Source organism: Myxine glutinosa, chromosome 2, assembly GCF_964187855.1.
Source record: "Myxine glutinosa chromosome 2, kmMyxGlut1.1, whole genome shotgun sequence".
In the NCBI taxonomy this organism is placed as follows: Eukaryota; Metazoa; Chordata; class Myxini; order Myxiniformes; family Myxinidae; genus Myxine; species Myxine glutinosa.
The window spans coordinates 150908994-150930628 of record NC_136262.1 but is presented as its reverse complement, the minus strand read 5'-3'; the positions used below and the strand labels follow the sequence as shown (position 1 = coordinate 150930628).

Below are 21635 nucleotides of genomic sequence, written 5' to 3'. Positions count from 1 at the left end.
ACAAATTTCAGAAAATTAATTTAAAATGCAAAAGTAGAATATCTTGGTTGGATAAGTGTCCACCCTCCTTGTAATAGCAATTATAAATTAGCTCAGGTGTAACCAATCACCTTCAAAATTGGACACAAAGTTAATTTTACTGGCCAACACTGGTTACTGTCTCTTCTACAACTTCATGCCAAACCGGAAACTGTAAGGTAGGGAACCAAAAAGTGATGTTCTTTGTGGCGTTTGCTTTGCTTTAATATCGTGTGACCCTTTGTATTTTGTATTTTTATTGCTGAGAAATGTATTTCTACATTGTGTTAACAAAGGTATTAAACTGCAGTAGTCATTGCTTTCATTTTTGTGGAGCAGGGAAGATGCCAAATATTAGAGAAACAGCTGGAAGGCCTTGGGAACTTGTCTAAAGGAGATAATTTGTTGCATAGAGAGTTGAAGAAGGCGGAACAGAACAATCAAGCTCTACACGAGGAATTGAAGGTTTGGAAATTGTATCGTGCAGATATATATTTTCAGCACCATTTCTAGCTTGAACACTGCTTTGTCTCCTGTATTGTAATTTGCTGATGACTGAATTGATTAATAATACATCTCAGTATGAGCTGCTCACTTTATATAGTGGATGTTTTACTTTAATTATTAAAAAAATTAAAGTTTACCAACCATCCTCATTCTTCCCTGTTAGTCTTTAAGCTGTTCACCACGATCTCAGATCATCCCCCATCTAAAACCATGATCTTTTCTACCACTGTAAACCCTCCCAAAGCCCACTTCCTTCCAAAATCCAGTTTTTCCTTCCTGGGAGTTTGCTTCTGTATCCATGTCCATTCTTTGCGTTCTCCCATACCCGCATTCTACCCACATCTATAATTTGTCCCTCAGCCCTGCTGTCGATGTCCCCCCCCCCCTCTCTCTTTTGTTGCTTTTGTTTTGTTTTGTTCTGGCCTTTCCATGAGCCTTGACTTTGAATACAAAAAGACGTTTTTTTTGGTTTTTATTTGTTATTTTACCAGATGATTATTGTTTCATCCTCAGTTATGAACTCTTCACATGAAATATTAATATCCTTTCTCCGGTGATCAATATACTCGTCACTAGTAATTGAGCATCATCTTTTAAATTGTGAAATAAACTATGAAGTAAAAGTTCAAAAATTGCTTAGTCACATGCATGCACACCATGGCTATCGAACCCCCTTCCCCCAATCGATAAGTTCAACATGCAACATTTAATTTAACAATAATTGTTAAATTTAATGTTGCATGTTGAACGATTATTATTGTTACTTGATCTGAGCGATCTTTGAAAATGACATGCAAATATGGCTTCCCACAGAATTCCCACAGATACATGTCACTAGCCTTCCCTCTTTACATTAACCACTCCTGTGGTCTAAGTCAGGTTGGAGTTTTATTTGATTTGGTTGGCGGAGTGCATCAGTGAATGATCCTTGATACCAGATGCTCTGTCTGTGCTCGTTGGATCGAAACTGCGTATATTAGTTCCTTTAAATATGAAATGGGGTTCCGTATGTCTCGTGTTTCCAAAGAAAACGAGAATAATCCAGTCTTTGCGGGCTCGCTGCAAACATGCTATGACTTTTTGAATACAGATTAGCTGTTGTGATGCCAGAAAAGCCACCGGCTCCAGTGCCTCTCAACCTGAGGCATACAGCTATGTGAGAAGAATGTCTTTTTGCAATGTGACGACACAATGGATTATGAAAGAGTGTTTGGCAGAGGCCTGTGTTTTTGTTTAGCATTCACAGGATCTTGTAATTACAGTGGCAAACGTCTAACAACTGTGGTGAGGAAGAATGTAAAAGGTGGAATGAAATGCCCATTTTTTTGTTGTTGGGATTTTTTCCCCTAAACATGCTAATACAATGCGACTTTGCTAAAATTATCGTCTCAAACGTGCCACCTCCACCCCAAAACACAATATCTCAGAAAGCATTCACAATCACATCACCACGGCAGCTTTTTCAATGACAGAACAACAATTAAATGTTCAAGGAACTACACTCCATATTCCATCCATCCGAACAAACCCTTCCACATTCCTCCAGAGTACCACTAGCCAAGGCTCTGTTCTGATTACCACGCCGTCCTCAAAACACATCAACACAAACCAACTTGAGACCCTCTCTGCCCACGGTCGCCTTGAACCAGACACCGTAAACTACCCAATCACAACCTCACTTCAACTCCCACAATCTTAACAATTCTTCGACGTCTATTCTATTTTCGGTTTATTGTGGAATCTTGGCGGAGTGGCCGGCTTCCTTCGGGCCGTGGGCTTCCAGCGAGGATGCCAGGGATTATTGATTAATTGATTATCTTAATGATGATTATGATGATGATATCATTTATTGATTCATTTTTTGGTAATTGTCATGCAGGAGACCTCTCAACGGCTGCAAGAGTTTGCAACCAATGAGGAGCATTTGATGGATACAAACCGTCAGTTGCAGTTACAGATTCAGGAAATGGTTGCAGATTTTGACAAGGATAAGCAAGAGGCCCTAGAGAGGTAACTTTTATGCTATTTAACTTTGTTGCAGCACAATATTAATGTGATCTGAAATGGCAGATTAATTTTTTACTCATTAATATTTTATATTCCAAACAAAATATTTCCAGCTGATGCTGAAAAAGCAGACTTCCATATTGGTGGATGAGATTGTGCGATCTGGATGAGATTCCGTACAATTTGTCAAATTCAGAGCCAAAGTTCTACTAAGCTGCAGGCTTGTTCTGATTTGCATTCTACAGGGTCCAAAATATAATATTCAATTGGAATTAAGCTGTTTCTCAATCATAGACGAATGTCTGTGGACAGACAGACAGTCAGGTCAGGTCAGGTATGGGAGCATGTGCCGGAGCAGCGCGTCGCCGCATCCACTTTCCAACGGTACTCCAGGCACCTCTGTCTGGCCATCCCCCAGGCTGGTGCTTGGCCCATCCCTATCTCCTTGAGATGCCGATCAACCTGCTGCAACCACGAGGCACGTGGTCTGCCCGTTGGCCTCCTCCACTCACGAGGCTCCCTTGCTGAGAGTATCTGCTGAGCTGGATCAGCGTCCGGAAAACGAGCCACATGTCCATACAGCCGCAGCTGACGCTCATGGACCATACAGGAAACAAATCGCATCTGGGTCTCTCCCAGCAACCGCTTTTTGGATATAAAGTCCGACCAGCAATACCCAAGGATTCTCCGAAGAGACTTGGTTCCAAAGGAGTTAAGTCTCATTCTCTGGCCCTTGGTAAGCGTCCAAGACTCGCATCCGTACAGCAAGACTGGAAGCACCAAGGACTTAAAGACTCTAACTTTCATCCTCCTACATAGATACTGACAGCACCACACCTCATGATCCAGTGAATCCATGACTCCCCAGGCCCGACCCAGACGCCTATCAACTTCTCGCTCGCAACATGCAGAGACATGAATAACACTGCCAAGGTAAGTGAATCTCTTCGCCACAACATTTTCGCCACAAACAGGCACAGCATCCAAGATGTCATTGAAAGCCTGGATCTTGGTTTTGACCCAGGAAATCCGTAATCCCAGCGGCCCCGCCTCCTCATTCAGTGCCTGGAGGGCCCCCGTAAGAATATCCGGTGTCTCCGCAAAGATGACTGCATCATCTGCGAAATGAAGGTCAGAGATCTTGACACTCCCAAATGATGCACCGCAGCCTGACCTCTCCGACATCCTCCCCAGAATCCAGTCCATACAGCCCTGAAGAGTGTGGGAGCCAGTACACACCCCTGCCAAACTCCAGTAACAACTGGAAATAAGTCAGAGATGGAGCCATCACACCTCACAGCACTCTCAGTACCAGAGTATAGTTCAGAGATCAGATTGATCAGCGTTGGTGGCACCCCACGAAGACAAAGAATCCTCCAGAGGGCATCCTGATTCACCGAATCGAACGCTTTGCGGAGATCAACATAGGCTGCAAGCAGCCCCTGGCGAAACTCTCCCTTGCGTTCGGTGAGGACCCGAAGCGCAAAGATACGTTCAATCATTGACCTCTTTGGTGTAAAGCCCAACTGCTTTGGTGGCTGGTGCTTGAGCAGATGGTGGCGAACCCTCTCAAGAATGATCCAAGTAAAGACCATGCCCGGCACCGAGAGTAGCATCACCCCTCGGTAGTTGTTGCATTCCTGGTGATCACCCTTCCCTTACCAGAGGGGGACAACAAGGCCCCTATTCCAGTCAGTTGAGATGATGCCTGTGCTCCAAACAGAGCACAGAACTGCATGCAACGACTCAAGTACAGCATTTCCACCTGCCTTGAAAAGTTCAGCATGGATGCCACAAATCCCAGGAGCCTTGCCCCCTTTCAGCCGGTTCACCACCACCTGGATTTCCACAAGTGAAGGCGGTTCACAGTTAATTGGGGGGTCAGCATTTGGGATAGCAACATCCCTGACATCCAACTCGACAGCCGGTGGGTCAGTCTGGTACAGCCGCTCAAAGTAACCGGCCCAGTGGGCCTTCACTTCAGACTCCTCTGTCAGGCCACCACCCTCTGCACTAACGGCAGTGCACCTATGGGCAGGCTTAGAGGAACGTAATGCACAGATTCCTCTGTAAGCAGGACGAGAATCGCATGTCCACAAGTGATGCTCTACCCTTTCACAGATTCCTCGCACATTGGCCTCCTTGTCCGCCCTTAGTGAGCGTACAGTTTTATGCCTCAGCTCCCAGAACAGTTCAGCTCTGCCATCGAGCCTGTCCCTGCGACTCTGGTCGATGGTATCAAGCGTCTCCTGAGAGACAAATTCTTCTTCGCGTGATGGTGGGTTCCAAGACAGCCACCGGCAACATCAAGGATGGTGGTCTTGAAGGCACTCCACAACTCCTTAGGATCCCCCGAAGCATCCAGACCTCCCAAAACCCCCTCAACCTGCTCGCAAACTCCTCAGCTACCCTCTCCTCCTTGAGCTTGCCCACATCCCACCTCGGCTGGGATGATAGCATTCTCTTGGATTTGAGCTGCAACTTCAGAGTTGCTACAACAAGCCTGTTGTCAGTGTTGAGGAACTGAACACTCCGGTAGACCCTGCAGTTCTGAAGCATCCGCCATCGAACATCATTGAGCACATGGTCAATCTCCTTCGCCACACCACCAGCATTGGAATACCAAGTCCAGCGATGAGCCTGTGGGCACTGAAACCATGAGCCAGCCACCCTAAGTCCATGACTTCTTGCAAAGCCGAGGAACTTAGTGCTATTGTGGTTCACAGTCCCAGATCCATGGGGACCAACACATGCCTCATAACCATCCCTATCGGTGCCAGTCGATGCATTGAAATCCCCCAAGATGAGAAGAGTATCTCTCCTGGGGCACTGATCAACCACAGACTCGACCATGGCGTAGAATGCTTCCTTTACGGTGAGACCACTTTCCTCAGTCGTAGCATATACAAAGACTAGGGAAATGACACCCAAAGAGTGACGCATCCTCAGTCTCATAATACGCTCGTTGACCGGTGTTACCTCGACTATCATGGGAGTCAGCTTATTGGACACAGCTATAGCAACTCCTTGGGCATGGTAGCAATCAAAGCAACCAGACCAGTAGTAGGTGTTCCAATAGTAGCGACCAGACCAGTACTTTCTGAGAGAGTTCAAAGCGACCCGACCACCATGATCTCACCACTATCCGGCCTCCGAACCTCAGAAAGTGCTGCAACACTGATGTTCAAACGCTGGAGCTCAAATGATGGCAGAGACAGGTCTTAGAGAAAATCCCCTTCGATTTTCTTAGACAGGTCTTGGAGAATTAAAGACAGAAATCCTCTCAGAGTAAGTACGTTCCAGGTACCCACCCGAAGGGACCGCCTCAGGTTACCCAAGGAGACCGTCGTCTGGTGGACCATACCCCTCAGCACCACCCCGACACACACCTCCACAACCCAACCCAGGAAAGTTACCCCGTGCTTTTCCTCCTATTTATCAAAGAATGGGGGTCCCAAAGGCTTCGCCTCAATCCCATCATCCGGTGAGTTGACCTGCGAAGGGCAGCTGCACAGTTTTTTTTTTTTTTTGTTTTCTTTGTTGCGGAATGGCATGTTTTTATGGTGGCTGGAGTGCAAATCCTGCCACCAACCTCCTAAAAAGAGGTAACCCGACTGCAGGAGGATGTCCGCAGACACAGTTGGGCACCGGATATGGATTGCCGTTGGCTCACAGGGAGCTCCTCCGCCCTTCGACAGACAGTCAAAGTGAACTAATTGATTCACTCTGCTTTGGCATTCACGTGCGTGGGGTAATTATCAAGATTTGGATTGAAGGCCCTTTCGTGTCGGCTCCCCTCCCCCGCCCCTCGTCCCCTCACACACCCACCATCCCTACACCTCTCCCAGAGTTCATGGTGCAGGGAACCCAGCTTTAAATCCCATAATCTGTCTACTAAATCCCATAGTTTGCCTACTGTCTACTAATTAGTGTAAAAGTAAACTGATATCTCCAGTCATTGGCATGCATGTGACATACTTATGTGCTTGTTCCTCTGAGCCTTGGATCACAGTCAAAATCAACAACCAGACAAAGAACCCATTATGTACATCAAGACGTAGTCCATGAGGTTTTGTAAAGCTTTTAGGGTCCATGCATTTTTCATCGTGCAGATTTACATCAAACATGCAGGTTGCATGCAGGTGACTTGATAGGGAATTAAATGCTGCACGTGCTGATGGTATTGGCATGCTGGGTGCAGAACGATGGGTTTTATGGATGAAGATATGAATGGGAAAGAAGTGGAATTGGGGATGAGGGTGAAAGTGTGAAATGAAGTTGCTAAAAAGTGGGGTTTTTTAATATTCATATTTTATTTTATTTTTTTGCAATGGGAGTTGATGGAAATGTACTGCAGGACTAATTTGCTTTTTTTTTTTAACTTCTGCACAATAATCACCCAACGATTATGGTATGCTTGAAAGCAGTTAATTACTTATGTGTGCCAACATCATGGTGCCCTCACAATGCCTTGTATACCCACCATAGGATCTTCAAACAAACGTCAAATAAGTATTGTGAAGGCATTTGCTTTGGTTCACCACATAGTTGATGCAAATGTTGTTGACTCTTGTCCCAACGGAGAATGTGTGTGGCAGGTGTGAGCGTACTTACCAGGGTTTCCATGAAGCGGGCAAGGAAAAACTACGGGAAGAACTACATGTAGAGGTGGCGTATCTGCAAGAGCAGTGTGAAAAGAAATTGGATTTTTTCAGGTACTAGTACATCCATTCCCTGCAGGAGAGGCAGGAAGCTCATTCCTTTTTGGGGGGACGGGGGAGGAAGGAAAGTTAAATTGCTGTCATCTCTGTCGTGTGACCCTTAGCCCAGGCCCCCTGTTAAGTTTGGTTGCGATTGCATAAGTAACGACGGAATGTATCGCGGTCAGACAGACAGACAGGAAATTGTGTATTTTTTTACTTAAACAAGATCGTTTTTTTCTTGACGAACGCAATAAATTGCAACATTTCCCAAAGGTAGTCGATTTTTGTCCTCTTAATGAATGGCAGACATTTTTCACAAGTTTAGTGAGTGGCAACATCTGTAGAACCAGTTAGAAAATGGCCAGTATCCATTTTGGATTGTCATAGTTTACATTTGTGGAAAAGATGAATCCCTTTCTTTAAAGTCTTTACCAATGCGAGTATGCAGGCAAGAGCTTCGGAAATGCGAGCAAGAGTTGGATGACGTGAGGCAGAGCTACATCATGATATGCAAGGAGAAGGATAATTTGGAACAACAGCTTGACACTGCCACAAAGGTATACCAGGAATGGAAAGTCATTCCTTCAACAAAATATTAAAAACCTTTTGACTTTTTGTTAACACTTGGTGATTGTTCAGTTGAAACATATAATTTCATTTTTACTTTTTATGGACATCTTTGTCAATTCCTGTAATACCTGTAAAAAATACCTGTAAAAAATAGTCGAGTATTTCGTGCCACGCGGCCTAGTTGTTGAAGCTTCCGACCTTGAGGCTTGGTTCTCTCCGGGCATCCAAAGCGGTTATTTTTTCATTCGTGTGTTTGTCAAATTTCAACTCGTTATTTTATCGTCCATGCGTTATTGTTTGTTTATAGTTAGTTTTGGTTTGAATTTCCTGTAACTCGTAATTAATTAATCGTGTTCTGCTCCGCGTGTGCGGCCTTGTACCCCCGTCGGTGTTTGTTAACTTAAGTTCCCTACATCGTGTTTTGCTTGGCTCTTAGTTTTTTCCCTTCTACCCCGAACATAATACTCTTTGTCTTACGTTTTAAATCCCCACCACCCCCCCCCCCCAAAAACAAACAAACAACAAAAAAACAACCAAAAACATTTATTTTCCTTTCTCCACGTGTGCTGTTGTCTCATCCTGTACTTTCTGTCCAGGTGTGCTGTTCACCCCGCCCACATTATCTCCTTGCCATCCACCTTTTGCCCTGTTCACGTGACTCGTGGTGGTCCCTCTCGGCTCTCCCCCCGTTGGTATTTTGTGCATATAAGATTGTTCACGGTTCTGTTTAAATATTATTTAAATATGTTTAAACTTTCCCCTTCAGTGTTTTATTCAGTGGTATATTACAACACGCTGTTTTTCTTCCTATTTAAAAGGCTTTTTTCAATTTCCTCTCCAACTCATTCCACGTCAAAAAAAAGAAATTCAATCTCTTATACGTCTCCCTCACTACATGGTCTAAATTCACATTCATTCCACCCCTCCTCCATCGTTCTGAATCGGATTGCTAACTTGAAAATCACAACAAACCCAATTTGTTATCAATGTTCGTCTTTCATGAATCATCCACTTTCTAAACTCCCCTCTTGCCCCTCCCCTCCAAATCCCCCCCGTTGCACCTACACTCCTAAACTCCCCCCTTGCCCCTCCACTACTAAACTCCCCCCTTGCCCCTCCACTCCTGAACTCCCCCCTTGCCCTTCCCCTCCTAAACTCCCCCCTTGCCCCTCCCCTCCAATTCCCCCCACTTGCCCCTACACTCCTAAACTCCCCCCTTGCCCCTCCACTCCTAAACTCCCCCCTTGCCCCTCCACTCCTAAACTCCCCCCTTGCCCCTCCCCTCCTAAACTCCCACCTCACTCCTCCCCTTCAAAACTCCCCCCCAACCCCTCCCATTCAAATCTCCCCCCATACCATTCCTCTCCAATTCTCCCTCCTCCCCCCTCCTCCTCAAAGCTGCCTCCTCCCCACTTCGTCTCCCTTCTATCTCATATATCCACCCCCCCCTCCAACCTTCTACTTTCCTCTGCCCCCCCTCAAACAACCCCTCACTGTGCCTCATCCCTTCACCATCAAACCTTTCATCCTCCTCATCCTTCCCTTTCTTGGAACTCTTCTGTAATCTCTGACACACTATCAACTGCTCTCCCTACCTCCCCCTCTCATCCTTCATCTTACCCTACTCCTCCCCTCCCCTGTCCTGTACCCGATGCTCCCCCTCTCTCTTCATTAACGGTATGGACCTCAAACATCCGGGGCCTTCGCTCAAACCTGACTGATCTCTCCATACAGGTTGCTTCTGACAATCCAGACTTGATCTGCTTAACAGAGACTTTCCTCCTTCAAGATGTCTCTGATTCCTTAATATCTCTTCCTGGTTACTCCCTCCTCCGGTATGATAGACCTGAGCCTCGTCCTGGTGGTGGGGTGCCTATCTTTATCAAAAACGCTCTTCCTCACTCTCCTTGCACTGCCCTCTCTCCTCTTCACCCCCAGGCGTACCTCTGGCTACGGCGTCCTCTCCGCTCCCACCTTTTGTTCATAAGTGTTCTGTACCGTCCTCCAAACAGTGATGACTCCATTTACATTTCACTGTCTGACAACATGGACCAACTTCTATCCACTCATCCCAACTCTCTCTTCCTCATATGTGGTGACTTCAACTGTCATCATGCCAGCTGGTTGGGTGTCGGTTCCTCTCTCATAGTCTGGGATCCGAGACCTCAAAATTTGATTTTGAAGTGACACCCCTGCTATAAAATGTTTGACCCCTAGATCATGTCTGTGGGGGTGTTAGCCACCAGAAAAGTGACTTTAGCAAGGTAGTTTGGATTGCGCGAATTCTGTAGGGACATTTTTAAACTTGGGGCGTCAACTGTAAAAAAGCAAGAAATTTAGGGGTAGGGGAAATTCAATTGACCATATATCCCATAATACAGGGGTGAGTGCAACAAATTACCACTCATTCTTTTTGTTATAAAGTTGGCTTTTATATGAAACATGATTCAACGTGATTGGACCATCCATGAGGTCAGCAGAGGTCAAAAGGTCACGGAAAGTGGGTTAAGCTAAACGTTTAGCTCTTTTAGTAAATAAAATCACATTTTTCATACTTCAAGCTCAATCTAGCCAAAACTTTACACACAAAATATGTTGTTTGTACCCCTCTGATGTTTTTGGGAAAGAAATGCCCCGACTGAACTTAACTTACTGGCATGTATGTCACTTTAGATTTGCATAACTTTTAAAAAATCACCAAAATCGGGCATTCACACTATCTATTTGCACGGTACTCTTCAACATGTTTTAAAACGACAAGTCATACCACATACTGTCTGGAAAAGTGTCATTACCTCTATTTACTCATCATCATCACCGTCATCAGTCAGAAGCCGTCCACATTTTTCTCTGTCGCCATTGCAGGCACATGCAATGATGCATGGTACTCCAGCTTTCGCACAAGGGCAATTCCTCAGGCAGTTCGGTTTCTTCTTACATTTGCAGTACTTCAACTTCGCAGCAGAAGGCTTTGATGGCTTGCTCTTCATGACAGGAATTAACCTGTCACCATCCACACTCCTGCCATACTCTTCAGGTGGAAGAAGCACTGGATTGCTGAGTGAAGCTTGCTTGTATTAGCTGATCTGACAAAGGCTCCTGAGAACGTGGAAGTGAAAAGCATCTTCTGTTGGAGGAAGGGAGCGCAGATCTAGTTTGCTAGATGCAAACAAGTGGGCGCGGAGCTTATCCAGGGATGAATACCCTGGCTTGCCGTAGAGATCACAAAAGAAGCTTCGTGCTTCAGTTATCACCTGATCATGTGCAGAAGGTCCGGATTCATGTCGGATGAAATTGGACAACGCTGGCTGTTTGTCAACATGCTGGAGTGCGACTTTCACTGCTCTCTTCTAACCCCGTTTGAAAGGATAGCTCACCAAATCACAACCTGACAGAATGTAGGAGATGAGCAGTGTGTCTGTGAGTGCCAATACGTCCTTTCCAACTGCTTTGGCCAACTCATTCACCAAGTCATGGATGGGGAGGAACAGATCATCCTTTTCCACCCATAACTCAACAACGTTTGTCAACCGAGGGAAATGATACATTGACAAGACGATGATATCTGTATCTGTAGCCTGAATGACAACTACGCTGTTGTCACAGCTAGCAATGTGAGCAAAGATTCTGGTGTTCGCCTCCTCGTGGTTAGGGCAGTACAGCTCATCAACATTGGTATGTTCCGTCTGCGTCATACGAGTTGCCTGGGCGTTGACCCCAAGGACCAGGCAGAAGCCATCAGGCCAGGATGACTCCTGGGACCAATGTGAAGCAAGATACGACAGCAGATTGGTCTTGTTACAAGGGTTTGACAGGAATGTGTTCCAATCAGGGATTTTCATGATGTCCGCTGGAACAAACTCTGGCAAGTTGGTATTTGACTCCCGTCTCTGGCGTTCATCCCCTTTTAGACTCTTTAACCCAAAATCATATTGATCGCCCACGAAATGCACTTCAGTGCAATGTCTGGGTTTCATGTTCAAGAGTTTGTTCCTGTACCTTTCCTGAAGTTGGTCAAATGTACTCGAACCAAGTGTGTTGAACCGCTGGATGAATGCCATTGCATCGACTACATAAACTGCATCAGATGCAGAAGGAGGCAACTCTTTCAACAGTTCCCATGACTCGGCAACCTCTGCCTGTAGAGTGGATAGATAGTTGGATTTGCAACCTTTGCGCATGGAAAATCCATCCTTCTCTGGCTCAAACAACGAGGGAGGGTACTCAAGCCATTCGTAACTAAATGCCTCAGTCCGTGCCTCATCACTCAGGTCCTGTGCGAAACAAAGTGCCCTTGTCACTGCACTCTCCTCTCTGATGACTTCTTTCACAGTGTCCATCTTTTTCTTACTTTTCTTCAGATGCGTGGCGAATGTTTCTATCTTCGGTTGGACAATCTTGTCTGCATTCGTCGTCGTGGCAGCATCCATTGCCTCCAAGCCTAGACGTTTGGCAGCTACCAGGGTAGTTGCTGCAAGAATCTGACCTGTGGATATGTTCATTAGTTTATCTGTCACAAGTGAAGGATCGAATGGGTTTTGCATCTTCCCTTCCACGGTCCATTTGATCTGCAACACGGCTTCCATGTCGTCTTTCCTCAGCTTCTCGTGGTGGTCAGATTGCGGCGAGGCCATGTGTGCCATCTGTTTTACACTTTCAGAGACAGAGGTCATGAACGGTAGAGCCTTGATGTACTTTTCTCGTGCTGATTCAGACTGTGTTATACCCTTAAAGAGGCTTGTTTTGCCTTCCCTATTGTAGGTCTGTTCAAGGGCAAGGTCTGTCCACACACCATTAAAGTCTCCTGCAGTCTGGTGAACTGTGAATTTGCCAGCTGCAAACTCCTCGTGCACTTCTGGTGCTGTTTCTGGAAGCTTTTGCATCTCACTGAGATAGATCGGAAGGCAGGACATGTACTTACTATGGCCGGAAGCAATGGTATAGGGTAGCATATTCTGTACCTCTTGTAAGTGCTGCTGCCACAGCCCAGCTCTCTCAGCATGGATGTAACGCCTTAGGATAAGCACCATGTCTATGTACATGCTCCAAAGATGGGCTGTCACTCCTAATCCTTTCTCAAAATCTCCCCAGAGCGACTCCAGTGACTCTAGGCATTTCATGACTTCCTTCATGAGTGCAGCAAATTCGTCCTTCTCTTTCCTGTCAAAGGCATTTCTAAGACTTTCAAGCAGAGACGAAAGCAAAGAAAGTGTCTCCTCAGTCTTCTCGAACAACAGCCATTTCTCAAATGCCTCCCACTTCAGCATGAACAATGCCTCACTCAACCATGAATGATAACGGACCATCTTATAATAATCTTTTCCTGCCATGACTTTATTGGCTGTACCTCGACCACAGATATCACTAGAAACCAGAATGTCCTCTATGCCACTCTCCATTATGAAAAATCCAATAGATCCCTAGAAGTTCTGGGCAATATGGAATCCTCAAAGTCGAACAATAACATCTTTGTACTTTTCCGATTCCTTCCGAAACAACCCCTTTACTATGTCATATATCGCCTGGTCACAAGTCACCACCGTCTTAGCCTGACCCATCTTAAGACTCAAGGAGACAAAGTAGTCCAATGAGGTCTGGACTACATCTGCGTTGGTTGGGTTTTGTGGAAGCAATGGTCCATAACCAATCTTTGTTTTCTCTGTATGTTGCCCAGAACTGTATTCAAAGAAGCTGCTCCGTGTCAGGCTACCAGTGTCCTTGTCGTTTTCACCCGTCATCAACTGTGTTGGACACATCCTCAGTAGGAACCAAACGATGTTCTTGTCAGCTAGAAAGCAGGCTTCCCCCTTGTCATCATGAGGAAGTTCAATATCACATAATGACCTAGCCTGTCTTCTGTCCTTCAGTGTCAGTTTACTACTTACTGGAACGAATTTGTCTGGTTCACCGATAGTCAGTTTCCTGGTTTTCTTAAGGGGCACTGCCCCCACTTCCTTCTCCCTCAAATGTGTACTGATAAATTATATTTGTTGTAGCATCAAAACTACCACCATCTTGTGTCTCTGAATGGAAGTTTAAGTTATCCAATGCGTAGTGGGTAAAGTGTCCTGGTGTGATGTTTGTTGGAATGAACAACCCTTCCCTTTCTTCTCATTCAGAAACATCATTGGCGGCTGTTGTGATGTGTCGCTGAGCAGTGGGATAACTGATGCAGTGTCCAAATTTGTTAATCATTGTCACAAGGTTTTTACTACATGTTTGCTTCAGAATATGTAGGGCAACACCGATGTGTTTGGGAAGTGGCTGCCTGCTAAGACATCCTACAATGTCCTGTGCCAAATTCAGTACCTTCTCTTCATCATCTTTGGTAAGCTCGACTTTGCCATCTTCACCGAGACACTCATCTCCCTCTGTTAGTAACCATGCCAAGTGATTGTACAAGTCGACCGGGACTTGACTAGAGGCACCTTCATATGAGATTTCAATTTCATCACTGACTGGGATTGCACACCCTACCTTTCCGAATTTTTTCACTTCAGCCCTCAAGTGTTTTGCCACATGGTATGAACTGTTTGACACGTTTGTGAGCAGTACCTCCTCTTCCTCGTCATCTGGAAGAAGCTCACACTCATCTAATTCAGTCTGCAGAGAGACTACTTCATCACAGAGCTCTTTGACGGTCAAAGAAGATGCACATATTAACGTATCTCTACCCTTCAATGTGATGACCTGAATGTCAGACTCAAAGTGCTTCAACAATCGCTTTTTCAACCTATCAGTTCTGTAGGGTTTCTTACTGACTACATCCTGTTGTGAGAGAAGTTCCGTAAATCTATTGGTCAGCTGGCCAAGGTGGTAGACATGCTTGTTAATAAGAAGTCCAGGTGAAATTTCTGAAACAAGCATTTGGAAGCCTTTGTCATATTCAGTGACACCTTTATTGTCACATGTCTGTTCCAAAGCTTTACATCGTCTGTTCATGAAATTGTTCATACACCTCAAGTGATAGCGGAAATCGTTAGCTATGAGGTCAAGACAATAATCACCATGGCCCTCAATTTTCAAAAGGACCGCCTCATCCCTCAACACCTTTGCCTTATCATGGATTGACTTCTGCCTGTCAACTGTGCTGACTAAAGTTAATGTCCTATCACCTTTGGAATCGCGTTCCCTTTCACACAGGAAACACACTGCCTTAAAGTCCGTTAAACTCCTCCTGCCCTCCCGTTCACCTGATGTTTCTCCTTGCTCGGCTTTAAACCATTTGGCGGATACTAGATTGTCCAAAGTCCGTTTGAGGGTGTAACTACTGCGGCATTTTTCGTGACACATTGGTCCTTTTGAAAGAAATTGGTCCTGATTCTGCAGATCGTCCCACACTCTGCTGTAAACGTCATCCTTCCTTATTTCCACCGCGTTCTTGAATGTTGTGAACCCTCTCTTCGTCAGGTTATACAGAGGTCCCTGATCATCTGTTGTACTTTGGCAGACGATACATTTCGAATAGTCACTTACACTAGAAGAGAGTTTGCGTTTGTTTCCTTTACCAGCTATCACAGCCACAGGTTCCATCTTTATACGCCAGGGGTCAGCACCTGTAAGAAATAAAAAGACACTCTAAGACTTCATACAATCCACAAATGGAACAAAATTAATAATGTTGTATTCGCATCAGGTGAATCTTCGGGCGAACCTGGTGCCAGGCCAGAATGAAACATATTCCCCACGCCACACAAAACCAATCAACACCATCACGTGTAGTAAATCAGGGTCGACTGTGAAATATATTAGATTCGTAAATATCATGATTTCACAACGTTATAACATTTCAAGATTCAATGAGGAAACTAGTCAAATTTACCTATACTTTTCTCTCGAACGCTAGTGAACCGATAATTGCTTGAATGACAGGAAAATATGTACAAAATATTCCTAACTATATAATGTTCTTATCTAACTATTCTAAGTTCATATTTCGCTCTTACTTTATGGTTTTTGGATGGGAATCAGCATTCCATTCAGCTCCTGACAGAAAAAGGAATATGGCTACCGGTTTTCACTTTCGATATGTCATTCAGTGCTTCCACACGGGAATTTCGATATGTCGTTGGTTGAGTGGTAAATAATAATTGACAAGAAGGAAGCTTGCTCCAGCTAGGGAGGCTGAAGATCGATGGTTATCATAAAGATCAGCAAGAGTGAAGCAAGTTGCTGAAACAAATGTAGCATAATAATCACTAGCACCACACAAAAGATGAAAAGCATCAACCACCACAGTAAACCATCACTATTACGATCAATATAGGCCAGAAACAGTAGAGGGATGCAAAGAACATATTGTGACATATACATATGTGAATTATTTGATAAAGGAGCTAAATTTTCAGCTTAACCCACTTTCCGTGACCTTTTGACCTCTGCTGACCTCATGGATGGTCCAATCACGTTGAATCATGTTTCATATAAAAGCCAACTTTATAACAAAAAGAATGAGTGGTAATTTGTTGCACTCACCCCTGTATTATGGGATATATGGTCAATTGAATTTCCCCTACCCCTAAATTTCTTGCTTTTTTACAGTTGACGCCCCAAGTTAAAAAACGTTCTTACAGAATTCGCGCAATCCAAACTACCTTGCTAAAGTCACTTTTCTGGTGGCTAACACCCCCACAGACATGATCTAGGGGTCAAACATTTTATAGCAGGTGTGTCACTTCAAAATCACTTTTTTACACATTTCCAGGCCTCGGATCCCAGACTATCACCAGTCATGGCACCTCAGCAAAGCACTTCTGTGACTCACTGGGATTGACACAATCTGTCAATTTCCTGACCCGGATCTCAGCCAATGGAGTATCTTCTCTTCTAGACTTGGTTTTTTTTTTCTTTTTTTTTTCTTTTTTTTGTATACAAGATCGAGGCTCGTGAAAGAGCGAACATTAAACACACAGAAAGACAAACCGACACATAAAACATATAACATCGGGAGCGGTAGACAAGATGGGGAGAGAGGGGGAAGGACACAAACACAACATTTGAGAGCAGGGACCGAGAGACATGGAGACATCGAGAGATCTGAGAGAGGGCGAGGGCTTTGGGGGGGGGGGGGGCATGGGAAGGGGGCGGTGGGAGAGGTATAAAACATATGGACACTGCCAGGACTTCCAGGAAAGAAGTTGGAATTTCAAACAAGGTGGATCTGGGGTGAATTAGCGGGGGTAGAAAAGATCAAGGTTTTGGATGGGGGAAGATAAGAGATGGTGGTGAACAGCTGTTTTAAAGACCTGGAGGGAGGAGTGGGATTGAAGGGAGTGAGGGAGTTTGTTCCAGAGGCGGGAGAAAAGAGGAATGAAAGAGTGAAGGTGAGCAGAGAGCCGAGATTTCGGCAGTTTAACCATCATAGGGTTGCTGGCAGATCTTGTGCGACCTGTAGGAATATTTGGGGGACAGAGCACAGAGAGAGCTGGGGGTGCAAGGCCGGAGAGGAGTCGGTAGAAGACAGAAAGACCACCTACCTGCCTGCGGTGAGTGAGTGAAAGGCCCTCAGAGATAGCTTCATCGCGGGAGATTCCAATAATTCTGAAAGCTTTGGTTTCAACAGCGTGAAGCCGAGCTAGGTGTGAGGCAGGAGCACCAGCCCATAGGGGAGAACAGTATTCCATTGAGCTGCGGATGAAAGCCTTTTTTTTTTTTTTTTTTTTTTGTATACAAGATCGAGGCTCGTGAAAGAGCTAACATTAATCACACAAAAAGACAAACCGACACACAAAACACAAAAAACAAGGGGAGCGGCAGACAAGATGGGGAGAGAGGGGGAAGGACACAAAAGAGAGGGGGAAGAGGGGGAAGGACACAAACACAACATTTGAGAGCAGGGACATCGGGAGGACTTGGGGGGAGGTGGGAGAGGATTAAAACATATGAACACTGCAAGGACTCTGGGGTGAATTACCGGGGGTAGAAAAGATCAAGGTTTTCGATGGGGGACGATAAGAGATGGTGGTGAACAGCTGTTTTAAAGACCTGGAGGGAGGAGTGGGATTGAAGGGAGTGGGGGAGTTTGTTCCAGAGGCGGGAGAAAAGGGGAATGAAAGAGTGAAGGTGAGCAGAGAGCCTAGACTTTGGCAGTTTAACCATAAGAGGGTTGCAGGCAGATCTTGTGCGACCTGAAGGAATATTGGGGGGACAGAGCACAGAGAGAGCTGGGGGAGCAAGGCCGGAGAGGAGTCGGTAGAAGACAGAAAGACCACCAACCTGCCTGCGGTGAGTGAGTGAAAGGCCCTCGGCATTGACTACATCGCAGGAGATTCCAATGATTCTGAAAGCTTTGGCCTCAACAGCGTGAAGCCGAGCAAGGTGTGAGGCAGGAGCACCAGCCCAGAGGGGGGGAACAGTAGTCCATTGAGCTGCGGATGAAAGCCTTGTATGTGGTGAGGAGCTCAGGTGTGCCAAGGAAGGACTTCGCACGACGGAGGATGCCCAGTCGGCGACTGGCTTTGGAGGCCAGCTTGGAAATGTGGTTTTCCCAAGAAAGATCATGGCAGATAGTGAGACCCAAAAGCTTGAACGACAGAACTTCTTGGAGAGGATTGTTGAGAAAGTAGATGGGAGGGTTGTCCAGTCGGTCCTTTCGGAGAGACATTGTAAGAGTGTGAGATTTGTCAGGATTGAAAGACATGTTCCACTTGTTTGACCAGTCTGTGATTTTGTCCAGGTCTGCAGAGAGTGAGGAGGCTGCAGACTGCCGATCTGAGGGATGAGGAATGGAGCGACAGAGAGTAGAGTCGTCAGCAAAGAGATAGAGAGGATTTTCAAGAGAGTCAGAGAGATCATTGATGAAGACCAGAAAAAGCACAGGTCCCAGAACACTACCTTGGGGAACTCCAGCCTGAACAGGAAGAGGAGATGAGAGAAACCCATTCAGGGCCACACGTTGACTACGACCAGAGAGGAAGTCCGCCAGCCATGCGTGGAGATTTCCATGGATACCAAAGGAGGAGAGTTTGGAGAGCAGAGCAGGGTGCCAGACCGTATTGAAGGCACGTGAAATGTCAAGGGAGACAGCTCTAATTTCCTGTTTGGCGTTGAGGACCTCCATCCATTGTTGAGAAAGCAGAAGCAGCATGTCCAGAGTAGAGTGACCAGGTCTGAAACCAAATTGATGATCAGAGATCAAGCCATTGGAGAAGAGGAAAGATTTAATATCTGAAGCAATGATGGATTCCATGACTTTGCTGATAATTGGGAGAAGGCTGATTGGTCTGTAGTTGCTGGGATCTGTTTTTGCACCTTTTTTGTGCAAAGCGGTGATGTTGGCTGATTTCCAAGCAGATGGCAGATGTCCTTGAGCAAAAGAGAGGGTGAAGAGAACAGAAAGAGGGAGTGAAAGAGCAGAAGAACATGATTTTAGGACCCGTGGGCTGATGCCGTCAGGACCAGTTGCAGAATCAGAGTCGAGGGTTGACAGAAACTTTTCCACCTTGTCAGGAGGAAAGGACACAGAGTCCAGGAGCAGCTGGGTACGACTGGGTACGGTGGGTACAGAGAGGGATGGGTTTGGGACACAAGATTTAGAGGCAAACACAGAGTTGAGGCATTCAGCTTTTTCACGTGCGGAGTCAGCCGTTAAGCCGTTTGAGGTGAGGGAGGGGATGGAGGGGGAACAAACACCAGAAATAGATTTGACCAGACGCCACCAGGATTTGGAAGAGGGAGACAGATAAGAGAGTTCGGTCTTGAGAATGGTGAGATATTGTTTCCTGGCTTTCCTGAGGGTGGACACACACTTGTTTCGGGCTTTGTGAAAGGAAATGAGATTTCCTTCCGTTGGATTTGCTTTCCAGGAGACGAAAGCAAGTTGTTTCAGGGCAACAGCCTCACCACAAGATTCCGTGTACCATGGACGGGAGGAAGGGTATGACAACTGAAGACGAGATGGTATAAATCTGTGCATGAGAGAGAGCAATTTACTTTGAAAGAATTCCCAGGAAGAGTTGATGTCAGAGGCGGTAGAGATGGGAGACCAATCCAGATGATTGATGGCTGCTTGAAGACCGTGCCAGTTGGCCTGAGTGAAATGCCAGACTCGTCGACGCTGAGGAGGCTCTCTGAGAATGGTCAGAGAGATGTCCACTTTGACAAGCACATGATCAGATGAGCCGATTGGAGCAGAAGAAGAGCAGCAGACATTTTCAGGGAAGTTTGCCATAACCAAATCCAGAAGAGAAGATGCTCCGTTGACTGAGATCCGGGTCGGGAAATTGACAGATTGTGTCAGTCCCAGTGAGTCGCAGAAGTCCTTTGCTGAAGAGCCATGGCTGGTGAGAGAGGTACCCACACCCAGCCAACTGGCATGGTGACAATTGAAATCACCACATATGAGGAAGAGAGAGTTGGGATGGGTAGATAGAAGTTGGTCCATATTATCAGACAGTGAGATGTAGATGGAGTCATCGCTGATTGGTGGACGGTACAACACACATATGAACAAAAGGTGGGAGCGAAGGGGAAGCCGTAGCCAAAGGTATTCCTGGGGGTGAGGTGGAGAGAGGGCAGTGGAGGGCGAGTGAGGAAGAGAGTTTTTTATAAAGATAGCAACCCCACCTCCAGGATGAGGCTCAGGTCTATCATACCGGAGGAGGGAGTAACCTGGGAGAGATACCAAGGCATCAGAGACATCATGAAGGAGGAAAGTTTCTGTTAAGCAGATCACATCTGGTTTGTCAGAAGCAACCTGTATGGAGAGGTCAGTCAAGTTTGAGCGAAGGCCCCGGATGTTTGAGGTCCATACCGTTAATGAAGAGGAAGGGGGAGCATCGGGTCCAGAACAGGGGGGGGGAGGGGTAGGGTAAGATGTGGAAGAGGAGGAAGGAGTAGGGAGAGCTGTTGAAGGTGTATCAGAGATTTCAGAATAGCTTGGAGAAAGGGAAGAATGGGGCGGACAAAAGGTTTGATGGAGATTGGGTGAGGCACAGTGAGGTGTTATTTGAGGAGGGGGAAGAGCAAGGCAGAAGGTTTGGGGAGATGAAGGTGAAAGTTGGAAGGAGGAAGAAGCAGGGAGGCTGCTTTGAGGAGGAGGGGTGAGAGGGGAGTCTAGGAGGGGAGGAGCGAGGGAGAGTTTCGGAGGGGAGGGGTGTGGGAGGAGTTTAGGAGGGAGGGGAGGGAAGGGGCAAGGGGGGAGATTTGAAAGGGATGGGTGATGGGGAGGATTTGGAGGGGAGGGGTGAGATTGGATTTTGAAAAGTGTACGATTCATGGGAAACGAACATTTTTTGCAAAATGAGTTTGAGACCTTCGAGTCAAAAATACGTTTGAGGACACTGGAGGAGGGATGGAGTTCTGGATAGTTTAGGGAATGTAGAAAGGAGGAACTGTAAGAGATGGTATTATATATATTTTTTGGAATGAATAGATTTGGTGAGCAAGACGAAAGCATCCTTTTGTAGGAAAAGAAGAAAAGGGTGTTATTGTGGCGGACACGAAAGCACTGACACGGTGACATCACCCCGCACACCAAGTGGGGATGGGCCACGCCAGGGAGAGAGGCGTGGCCTCACGATATACGCGGAGCACGCAGCCCTGAGCAGCTGAGTGCTGCAGTTTGAGTACTTTGAATAAAGACTCTTTTATGAACCGCGTTGTCGGCTTGCTCTTTGCGTAAGCATTAGCGTGCGCAGCATCGCGCTTTATTATAATATACTAGCGGGGTCACCCGTGGGAATCCCACGGGCATGGATGTGTGTGACATTTCGACATATTGAGTTATATGCTGCACATTCATTTTTACAAAATGGTTACTGGCAAGTCATCAGATCCAGAAATGGTGTGAATTTATTTATTTCACATAATATGTGACCCCTCACTCCTCTC

At 46.0% G+C, this 21635-nt stretch overlaps 1 protein-coding gene across 8 annotated transcripts in view; it reads left to right on the top strand.

The window, feature by feature from the left end:
* The window catches only part of LOC137421178 (centrosomal protein of 152 kDa), a 163728-nt gene that overhangs the window by 81813 nt on the left and 60280 nt on the right, over nucleotides 1-21635 (top strand). For all 8 annotated transcript variants that reach the window (XM_078771817.1, XM_078771819.1, XM_078771816.1 and 5 more), the window contains 4 exons: nucleotides 358-483; nucleotides 2405-2535; nucleotides 7131-7247; nucleotides 7684-7792. In XM_078771817.1, coding sequence (XP_078627943.1) covers nucleotides 358-483; nucleotides 2405-2535; nucleotides 7131-7247; nucleotides 7684-7792 — 483 coding nt within the window. The remainder of the gene's footprint in view (nucleotides 1-357; nucleotides 484-2404; nucleotides 2536-7130; nucleotides 7248-7683; nucleotides 7793-21635) is intronic.